Raw genomic sequence first — 11,209 nt, 5'->3', positions numbered from 1 at the left:
CATTAGATCGAAACTAAATTTGTACCCACGCAAGATGCTCTCCGTGTGACAAAAGTACCCTGTCTTTAGAAGGTTGGAGTGCTACGTAGGGTACTTTTGTCACACGGAGAGCATCTTGCATAGATACAAGTTTAGTTTCAATCTAGTGTGAATACATATATCAGCGTTTTTATCTTTTATAGGTACAAATAATCATTTATTCTTATATCAAATATGCTTCGATTTTCTTCTGTATTTGTCTTTATTTTAATTGTTAATATATTACTATCTCTACATTTATATCTCGAAAATAACTTCAAACACTATCTAATCCTATTTTAACTACAAATACAACCTAAGAGATTAAACTACTCTTCCTTGATGATATGGCCACGAGAACCTCGAATGCCTCCCAAGAATAGTGTGATCACAAAATAAAAATTGTTATCTGTATATAAAAAAATAATTACTAAAATAATTATTGTATATTTATCAATTTATGTATACAAAAATATATGTGTTATTTAATTAATTTTTGATATTTATTTTGTATTTCGATATAATAGTTGATCCTTTATGGAGACGTAATATATAGTTGTCACAAAATGGAAGATCTGGTACAGTGGTACTTATAATAGACAACTTCAATAATAACACAAGTAAGGATTGTTCTAAGAAGAATCATATTAAATTAGCTGCTTTGACCGGATAAATTAAGAACTGATTTTAGATTGATCTCGATTTAAAATGACAAGCAGTTGTAGAGGCAAACTAATTAGAAATTGGTAAATCAATAGAATCATACATATTGTTATTTAGTGGTTAATCGATTTAAAATAATAAAATATAAAGGTGTTTGTTTCGATATGACGATAAATTTATATGTATCAGTATAATAAAAATATGGACAAATTAAAACACAATATATGGATTATATTTTACACGTCAATAATTAATTTTTCTTTTTTTAAATACATATCATATCAATGATTTTACTAAATCACTCTTATACTTTAATAAAAATAAAAATAAATTTTATTTAATTTTATAGTTTTAACCTAAATCAATTTAAAAATCAAAACCAAAATACATTTCATTATTCATATACACTAAAAAATTACTTTGATTATCATGAACCCTAAAATCCTAAATCCCCCAATGCAGTCCAATCCCACTCCTGACTCCTCTCCTCTCCGAAACTGAAAAGTGAAATGGGAACAAAGAACTCTAGCACCTCCAACCCCCCGCAGCCACCGCAGCCACTGGATCCCCCGCAGTCACCGCAGCTCCTGCAGCCCCACTTCGTTATCATGACGGAACTCTCCTCCGCTGGGAAGCTCTGTCGCCAAGGTAATTAATTTGTCACCAATTCCAACATGCATGCTTACCATTATATAATGTTATTGTTGGTTAAGTGATGATTATATGATGAAACAACTATAAGATGTCGGAGCAAGAAAAGTGTGGGTTCTGAGTACATTGCCATTGGGGTGCTTTACCAGGAGGTAGAACTGCAGCAGGCCTTTAAGATTGTGTTCTGATATTGTCAATGGAGAAGCTCAATTATTCAATGGTCAATTAGCATCGACTGTTAGTTCTTTGCAAGCCACACTTTCTGGTTCTACCTTTCAATTCATTGATTTCTATGCTGCACTGCTCAAGATCATACAAAATCCTTTTAGTTCAGGTTAGTGTGGCTCTTATGTGCTATTTAATTTGGTGGCAATTGATAATCACCATATCATGTATGTTTTAAGTTAATTAATCATTTCAGGGTCTATAAATGTTGCAAACGGATGTTGTGGGACTGGACTGGTAGGGATTGCAGAGACATATAACTTAGCCCTTTCAATTCATTGATTTCTATGCTGGAATCAATTGAGTTGTTTATGCTATGATTCTGATTTTGAATTATTTATGCTGATTTTTCTGATTTGTTGATTTTGGTTGTTTATTTGTCTGATCTGAGTTGTTGAAGATACTGTAATGCAGAGCTATGTTGGAATTTTTTTTTTGTTTATTTTGATTTTTTTGATTGAGTTATTTATGCTGATATTTCTTATTCTTATTTGTCATTTATGAGTATTTTGATTTTTATTAGTTATAAATTTTGATGTTTAAAGATGTTTGTGAATTTTTAATGATAAATTATAAATAATTTATTAAGTAAAATTGTAAATTTTTAAATTTTATCAACTTAAAAATCATTAAATTTAAATAATTAAAGTTATATATTAAATTTTTAATAATTTTATTTTATATTTAATTAAACCAGTTGAGGTTGGTTTCTATGAAGATTGAATTTTCTTCTGTATATATCATTGATAATAGCTAACTTTGGGTCCTATCTTTCTTTATGTCACAAGAAAGTTGGTTTGACTAAATCATGCTTTCTCCAAAACAGTAACAAATCATGGGCACTTCATTGAAAATATTATAATTATCATCATAGATCACCTTGTTTTAATCTTATTTGAATCCCGAGCTTGTTTAATTTATGATTTATTTTTGCAAAACAATAGGAGCCAAACAATATTGATGAAGAAGAAGATTATGTTCCTGCAATCTCAATTGTTGGCAGACCAAATGTTGGCAAAAGTAGCATTTTGAATGCACTAGTTGGTGAGGACAGAACAATAGTAAGCCCTGTCAGTGACACTACACGTGATGCCATTGATACTGAATTTACCAGACTAGATGGCCAGGTTTGATTCTTTTGGTGACTATTCAGTAATTCAATTTTTGTGAAGTTAATGACTACTCAATAACATGTTTTATGAATTTATGCTGTGAGAATGAAAACTAGGAAGGATTTGTTAGTTATAAGGTTTTTCCACTTGGTTCATATGGCTAATTTACTTGGACCATAATTATATTTGTATGAGCTTTTTGAATTTTGGGTCAACATGATAATTGACTTCTGGTATTCTTTTTGTAGAAATTTCAGCTTATTGATACTGCCGGAATCAGGAAAAGAGCAGCTGTCTTCATTCTGTGACTTACTCCATCTTTTCCTTAAAAACAGGTTCACCCTTTTGCGGAGTTCATCTTTATAAATAAATATCAGCTTGAAATTGACATTGTGAATGAGCCCAACTTTTTATATTTTGTTGAAATTTAGGGTTTGCTATATAGGGATGGTGGTAGTTACATCATCTCCATTGCATAACTTGTCTATACTAGACTAGTGCTACCAAAACGATTTCATAAATTATTTATAGGGCTTGAGTTATGCTCATGGAAATGGACTCTGCTATTTTAAGCAAATTCTCTATTTCAGTTACAGCTTTACAGGCTTTCTTCTCCCCCTTACTATAGTGTAATTAATGCTTTAGATCAATTATAATGGTGGATAGGTTTCTTGGAGGTAGACAATAATTTAGTGCCATATTTGTCATGATATTATGACTTACTCAGGATTGAAATCTTTTATTGGAGTTGATCCTCTGAGAGAATTGCTGATTCTATATTGCTTTTTTGAACAAAGGATTATTGATGCTGCTAGTGAAGTTGAAAAGGAGAGATCAAGAAGACTCGGAACTTCTATACTAAATCAAGTAGTGCTGAAAGCAGTGGCTTTTAAGCCTCGTCCTAGGACACGAGCTGGTGAAAGAGGGCGTGTTTACTATTGTACACAGGTATGTCCATGTAACGATGCTTGTAATAGTTGCTATTGTATGCCTTTAGCTTAGATGTTTGTATGAATCCCTGTTTGCTGTCCTGTTGCCTTTATTTTTAATGCCGGAGTATTGCTTGCATTTGTTAAGATGTTAAAATGAATAATATATTTTACTGGTGAAAACTTTTACCAATGAGAACATGAATGATATGATTAATGCCAACTGGATCAATCATGAGGTGGGTTGTTTCTGCTTGACATACTCACAAGTCATGCAATTTAATTACTTGTTATCAAATACACTCTTGCTGGGTGTTGTTCCCTTGCAGGCTGCTATACGGCCCCCTACATTTGTGTTCTTTGTCAATGATGCAAAACTTTTTCCTCAGGCTTACTGCCGCTATATGGAGAGGCAACTGCGTGCTGATGCTGGTTTTTCTGGTACACCCATTCGGCTTTTGTGGCGTAGCAGGAGAGTGGGAAAAGATGAAGGTCAGTGTTTGAGGTGCTTGTGATATCTATCAATTATATATTTTCTTCTAATTTGTTTTCTGTTTTCCTGCTTTCGATCATTTTCTAATTTTCTTTTGTCCCATCCCCTAAAATGGTTGACGTTAAGAATGCTATGGACATGAATATATGAACTTGCTAATTGATTTTCTCACAGGCAAAGCACAAGAATCCAAATGAATCTTTCATCAATTGATTAAAATTTGGCATCAATTACACTATAAAGATCAGACATTTTATCATGGAAAAAGTGGTTCTGGTTCTGTTTGTGTTGGTAAAAAAGAAGGGGTCTTAGAATCAGCAATACCAAGATTACCCAATACGTGCAAGCTGAAATCTATCAAGACTATTGAAAGCTCCAAAATGATGGGAAATGCGCCTGAAATGTGGATGATATTAACTTATTATTTAGTATTTACAGTGATTAGGATGTTTCTGTAATCCTTAAGCATATTCAATCGTCAACAAATACATTGTAAATTTATGTATAGAAGTTGTTACATCAAATATATGTTATTCAATTACTAAGTATTCAATCTTTTTAATGCTGAACATGCAATCAGTGATGGTTAAGCAAATTGTTACCAAGTAATTGTTACCTTTATGCCATATAATAAGCTAGGCTACATCTTACTTTGGCACTTGGGAGTGCAACACAGCCAAGTGACTTGGCCAATCACCATCAGCAAGAACAACACAGGAAACATCAAAACTTACAATTCTGACCACATTAACTGTCTAAGGAAAGTAGGTATGATATGAGGATTTCATTGACATCTTGGTTATGATATACTAAGTCGGTTTTTTTCGTCATGATATACTAAGTTCTTTTTATTTGGAGAAATGATATTTTCATTATTTTGTTTTTTATAATCTGCGGGCCTCAAACACATTTGTTACCCAACATACCAAGAATAAAACTTGATTCAATACAACAAACCGAAACCTAAACCCAAAATATTTGACAATATCCATTTGGAGCTAACAAATTAATTAATAAACTACCTGTTCCGAGGGTTACCTGAAATCATAGTTATAAAAATCGGACCGGACCAGTCGGTTCAACCGAAAAACCGATAAATCGGATCTTACATCGGTCCGGTCCGAGGTTAGGACCGTTCAAGGCAGAGAACTAAGGATGGCAAAATTTTCTGAGACGCGGAGATCCCTGCAGGGACTGCCCCGAATGGGGATCCGATTATGGGGAATTTTCCCCGTGGGGATGGGGATGGGGGACAAAATTCCCCCGAAGCAAGCGCGGGGACCCGAGCGGAGATCCCCGCCCCGTCCCCGCTATTCCCCGAAATTTATGAATTCCTTGAATTATCCTTAATAGTTTATTTCTCATATATATTTTTTAGTCATTTCTCACACACACATATATAGAGAAACCCAAAACTCCTAATCTTTATTTGCATAACCCTTCTTCAATTCAAAGATCACTAAAGCTGTCCATACTCCATCCAACCTCTCTGCAGCCACCCCCTCGTCACCCTTCTCACCGCATCGTCACACCTCACCGTGCCATCACCTTTACTGCGTCGTAATTTCTATTTGCGGCGTTCCTTTTCGTAACTCTGCCGTCGTGTCCATTCTCCTCTCTCTTGCCGCGTCTCCCACCTCGTCCACTGTTTTATCCTTTGGCTCGTCGTTGCGTCCCCCATTGCGTTATTTCGAAAGAAGTCACCATCGTATCATTTAGACTTTTTGTATAAAATCTTGCAGTTTTTGTATAAGATAGATACTTGCAGCTCTATTCATATGGAAATTAATAATTAGTTAGAACTATTATGTAGATGGGGAATGGGGTCTCCGCGGGGAATGGGGCTCCGTGGGGAATGGGGATGGGGAGCAATATTCCCCCACGGCGGGGAATGGGGGCGGGGATAGGGAGCAAATCTGAGGGCGGGGATGGGGAGCAGGGAGGCATCCCCCGCCCCCGCCCTGCCCCATTGACATCCCTACAGAGAATTGGAACGAACCGGCTAAAATCGGCCAAATCCGGTGAAAACCGGACCGAACCAAATCGTTCGGTCCCAACTGAAGGCAAGTGTTAAAGCTGTGTGGCTGTCATAGGGTTCGAACTGCTCACTCCAGGGTTGCAAGAAAGACAATTTAACCACCAGGCTACATTGCTTCTTACTAATACATATCCAAATTATAATACATATAGTAATTTTCTATTTACTTATATTCAATTAATTTTAATTTTAAAGTCACTAATTTTTAAATCAATTATATTTTATTTAACTATAAATTTTATTAATATATATATATATATATATATATATATATATATATATATTAAAAAGATAAAAAAAATTATTAATCATAATTTATTTTATCTTTTTATGATTATATGATATCTATTAATATTATTTTTTCAATAAATACTTGTAGTATATAATAATAGGTAAAGACTCACATGCAGTTGTCTTTATATGAAGTTGATAGTTAAAAATCGTTAGATGATATTTAGTTAAACTTGTCAAATTATCTAACTGTTTTTAAATATCAACTTCACATGAAAATTAACTGTATGTAAGTTTTTACTTATAATAATATAATAATACAATAAATATAAATTAATTAATAAAGTATTAAAATTTGAAAATGATAATTATTTTTATAAAAATAAAATAAAAATACTTATAATAAAGAAAAAATAATTAAATTTTACATAATTATTTAATTATACCGGGTTAACCAGTTCGACCAGTGACCCACCGATTGAACCAGTAATCCAGTGACCCAGTAACCTCACCAGTTCGATTACCGGTTCGATTCTGACAACTATGCCTGAAACTGAAGGTCGATCTCGGATGAGATCTACTGTGGTGGTCGGAACGGTCGCGTCCGACTTGTTGAGCCTGGTGGTGCTGCTGATCCTTGTTCACCAGAGGGTGGTGGTACCTGTAAGAGACTCCGATGCTTAAGTTAGCATGGGTTTTTAGCAGGTATCTTGTGTAAAATCAGAGTATGAGTTATACCTGGGTGCTCCAGTGTATTTATAGTAGCAGGGTGTGACCTTTCTTTGAGATAAGTTAGTTATCTTATCTTATCTTTGAGTGAAGTCATCTTATCTTTAAGGGGAACCGCCTTTATCTTTCTTTAGATTGGGTTGTGTTCCTTCGTTTGGGCCTACTTTGGGCTCCTATGGTGATTTAGCCGAACTCTTTGAGAAGAGGTCGGTGTCGACCCAACTTGAAGAGGTCGGTCACTTGTGTCTTTAGTCTGCCCGGGTCACCTAGCTCGACCCAGAGTATGAACAGTACCCCTGCTCGAGCTCGATCTTACCCTTGAGGTTGTGTCTTTGGACCTCGACCCCTTTGAGGAAGTCGTGCTCAAGCATTTTGCTTTGAGTCGATCTCCTGTTGAGACTCCTTGAATGCGAAGCGTTTTCTTTTCCCTTTAATTGTAGCGCGCGTTGCGTTTTTCTTGGAAAGGTGCAAGGGTTTTTAGAGCCCATTAACTCCTCTTTGCCATTTCCTTCTTTCCCTCTTTTACTTTTCATTTTGAATTTCAAAGTGTCATCTTTAAGTTTCTTTTCTTCCTTTCCTTTGCTCTTTGCTTCGTCATCTGCTGACGTGCTTCCTTCGTCTGTTTTCTCATGCCTCAAAGCTTTCCGTCTTCTCTGCTTGGGAGTGTTTGTTTGGCAAAGCAAATTTCGATCGTTGCTTCTTCTTTCGTGCTTGCTTCCTCTTTCTTTACAGGTTGGTAACTCTTCCTCCCTTTTTTATTTCGATGATTTCCTTTGTATTTGTTTGTCTGCGAAATTTTGGTTTTCACCAAGTCTGTTGTGAAAAGCTTGATCCTTTTTGCCAAAGATTGCATCTTTTATTTTTTATCAATGCTGCGATTCCCTCTACTTGCTCCTGTTTGAGAAAAATGCGTTCTTTTTGGTAATCTTGCTTTCTGTAGGGTTTTTGCTTTGCCGCTGCTCCCCTATCTTTTTATACATAGTTTTTGTTGAAATGTTTGGTATAAAAGGCTATAGCTTCGATGATGAACTGTTGGTGAAAAAAGGTTGTAGCTTTTTAATGTTTTTGGTGTGGTCTATGATGATGATGGTTTTTACTGTTTGGATTGAAGAGATGCTGGTGCTTAGTAGGGATGGCAAAAATCTCCAGCAGAGCGGGTATCCGCGGGGATTTACCCACTGGAGAGCAGATATGGGGGCAATTTTATACCCGCGGGGACGGGGTGCGGGACCCGTTTATTATACGGGGCGGAGGCAGGGATAGAGGTCCCCGCCCCGTGGAGACCCGTTTAATCCCCATATATATGAAATTATTTAAATACCCTGTGATATATATATATGAGTTTCAGAATTTTAAAACCCTAATCCCTAACTTTCGCCGTTCTCCTTCTCTCTCACTGTTCTCTCTTCTTCCTTCTCTGAAACTCAAAGCCTCTCCTCCCACCAGTCACCACTGCCGTCGCCATCTCCTACCTCTCCACCACTGCCTTCCGCAACCTCCTCTCCTCACCGTTCAGCATGCCTGTTCTCAGTCAAAGAGAGCGACGTCCTCGCCGCCTGGCACTCAACCAACCGAAGAGAAGTCCTCGTCGCTGCCCCCTCACCTAGCCGAGGAGAAGTCGCCGCCGCTGCCCCCACCCAACCGAAGAGAAATCGTCGCCGCCGCCAGACCCAACCAAGCCAGAGGCGTCGCCATCTCCGCCGCGTTAGAGCCTCTTCGCCGGTAAGTCAGTCTCCGATTTATTGATTTCTTGGACTTTTTGTGATTTACGCTTCTTTTATTTATGTGATTTTTAGAATGTTATGTGATTTTTGAGATTTTATTTCTCTGAATTATGTGATTCTTGTGATTTTCTGATTTCTATTATTCTATTTATGTGATTTCTGATTTCTGTCGTTTTATTTCTTGATTCTTGGGATTTTCTATGATTCTGCTAATTTATTTATGTGATTCTTGGAATATTCTGTGATTTCTGAGTTTCTATTTAACTAATTTATGTGATTTTTGTCATTTCTGCTATTCTATTTCTGTATTTTCTGTGATTTTTTTATTTATGTGATTCTATTTATGTGATTTGTGATTCTGATTTCTGGGATTTTATTTCTTGATTCCTGGGATTTCCTGTGATTGCTGCAATTTTATTTATGTGATTCTTGAGATTTTCTGTGATTGCTGAGATTTTATTTTTGTGATTCTTGAAATTTTATATAATTCTTAGGATATTATTGTTGATTTATTACATGATTTTAACTTTTAATTGTTTTTTTTTTCTGATGCAGGGGTTACACAAATTGGAATCTACCATGCATGATGAAATACTTCTCTTAGAATGTGATAAATATGTTTAGTATTTGGATATGTTTAGTTATGTTATGAATGTTTAGTTACTTGAATGGAGACCATGTTTGTTGCTAATTGTTATCTAAGTCTTTTGAAGACTGAAAATCATGTTTGTAATGACAATTAAGATTTTTTTTATTTTTTTCAATTTTTTTATTTTATTTTAAAAATCCGCGGATATCCGCGGATATCCAAATCTCCGGCGGATACGGGGTCCCCATTACCCGTGACGGGGACGGGGGCGGGGACGGGGATAGATAATGGAGGCGGGGGGCGGGGGGCATGTCCCCGCCCCATGGGGACCCGTTGCCATCCCTAGTGCTTAGGTTGCATTTTTGAGTGGTTTTAGGGCTTTGTGTTGTCCCCTTTTTCTGAGTTCTTAGTCCCGTTGTTGCCTCTAAAGGGTACTCCTGGATTTTAGTGTAAGTCCTGGGGTTTCCCTTTTTGCTGCCACATCTGACACTTGTTTTCTTGCTTTTGTTATTGTTCGAGTTGTTTCCTAATTGCCCGAGTTGCTTGGTAATGACCCCTCTTTTTTCTTTTTCTTACTGTAGGGATAGTTGGCCTATGTCTTCACGAAAGAATATCGTCAAGATGTCTTCGAGAGTTTCTGCTGGTATGGCCGATTGGTTGGATTCAATAGTTCTCATGTGTGTGACTGTAGCTGACCCCGAATATTGTGCAAAACTTAGGAGATTCCATAGGATTTGTAGCGATAGGGACGAGGAGAAGAAGTATGAGTTAGTGTTCCCTGACTCTGAGGAGAGGGTTTGTTTTCCTTCTTTGACTCAAGGGGAACGTCCTTTTTTCTATGTTTATGACTACTTTTTTAGTCAATTGAATATCACCATCCCTTTTATTGCTTTCAAAACCGAGCTGTTGTGGTCTTGCAATGTAGCCCCTTCTCAGCTCCATCCGAACTCATGGGATTTCATAAAGATCTTCCAACTGCTGTGTCAGGAATTGGGTATCCATCCCACCGTAAATCTCTTTCTGCATCTCTTTATGTTGGCAAAGCCTGGGGTAGCTAAGAAGAAAGCTTCTTGGGTTTCTTTCCGAGCTACTCAAGGAAAGAAAGTTTTTTCTATGTACGATGAGTCCTTTTGGGACTTTAAGAATTACTATTTCAAAATTCGAGCTGTTGAGGGTGTTCACTCTTTTTTCTTGGATGAAAACAATGAGCCCGCCTTCCCCTTATGTTGGCAAGAAAATGTAGTAGTGACTAAGTACTCTTGGGAGAGTCTGGATGAGGTCGGACAGGCCTTTGTGAATGTATTAGAGGAGAACTGGAGCGAGCCCCCTCATCTTGACACGAAGAAGTTTCTAGGAGATCCTTCCCTTCTTTGTGCTGAATTAGGTAGTGACCGACTTCTTTTCTTATAGTTTTACTTTGTGGTTGAATTTTGCCTTTTTCTGTTTGTGACTTCTTTTCTTGGTGTCTATTTTGTAGAGATGTTGAAATCTACGGACTCCATGAAATATTTCCGTATGGCTAAGAAAGCAACAACTGCTCAAAACATCTCGGCGAAGGCTTCTGGAGAAGGATCTACTCAAGTTCCTCCGAAGAAGCCAACCTCAGACACTTCTGGGCCGAAGAAGATTATTCCGACTCCCCAGGTTCGTGTAGTTCCTTCCAACCTTCCCCAGTCGACTTCTGGTGCTGCCTCCTCTCCTACTACTGGTCCTCCTCCAAAAAAGCAAAAAACTGTTAGTCCCTATGACTTGAATGCCCCTGATTTTGATGTTGTGGGTTTGTTGACAATCAAATTGCTCCTTATGG

The 11,209-nt window shown here is 36.9% G+C and overlaps 1 protein-coding gene across 4 annotated transcripts; it reads left to right on the top strand.

Annotated features, from left to right (window-relative positions):
• Nucleotides 1-1,105: 1,105 nt before the first annotated feature.
• LOC107619043 (uncharacterized) lies at nt 1,106-4,686 on the top strand. 4 transcript variants are annotated; one of them, XM_088498027.1, is made up of 7 exons: nt 1,106-1,329; nt 1,482-1,666; nt 2,502-2,684; nt 2,918-3,004; nt 3,467-3,617; nt 3,988-4,090; nt 4,266-4,686. In XM_088498027.1, exons 3-7 carry the CDS (start codon nt 2,677-2,679, stop codon nt 4,286-4,288), a joined length of 372 nt encoding a protein of 123 aa, XP_088354153.1. In that variant the 5' UTR covers nt 1,106-1,329; nt 1,482-1,666; nt 2,502-2,676; the 3' UTR covers nt 4,289-4,686. The 4 variants fall into 4 exon arrangements, with proteins under 4 accessions (XP_088354153.1, XP_020966049.1, XP_016176739.1 ...); XM_021110390.2 differs by having other exon boundaries at nt 3,928-4,090; XM_016321253.3 differs by having other exon boundaries at nt 1,424-1,666; nt 3,928-4,090.
• The last annotated feature ends 6,523 nt before the right edge of the window (nt 4,687-11,209 follow it).

The sequence above is a fragment of the Arachis ipaensis genome, chromosome B9 (genome assembly GCF_059453495.1).
Source record: "Arachis ipaensis isolate K30076 ecotype BB chromosome B9, ASM5945349v1, whole genome shotgun sequence".
In the NCBI taxonomy this organism is placed as follows: domain Eukaryota; kingdom Viridiplantae; phylum Streptophyta; class Magnoliopsida; order Fabales; family Fabaceae; genus Arachis; species Arachis ipaensis.
Note: the sequence above shows the minus strand (reverse complement) of the source record. Positions and strands in the feature narration are given on the sequence as shown.

Excerpts from the sequence above, each read along its gene's own strand:
- LOC107619043 (XM_021110390.2), top strand. Across the intron at positions 3,005-3,466 it reads CATCTTTTCCTTAAAAACAG|GATTATTGATGCTGCTAGTG; the intron begins GTTCACCCTTTT and ends TTTTGAACAAAG. Across the intron at positions 4,091-4,265 it reads GAGAGTGGGAAAAGATGAAG|GCAAAGCACAAGAATCCAAA; the intron begins GTCAGTGTTTGA and ends ATTTTCTCACAG.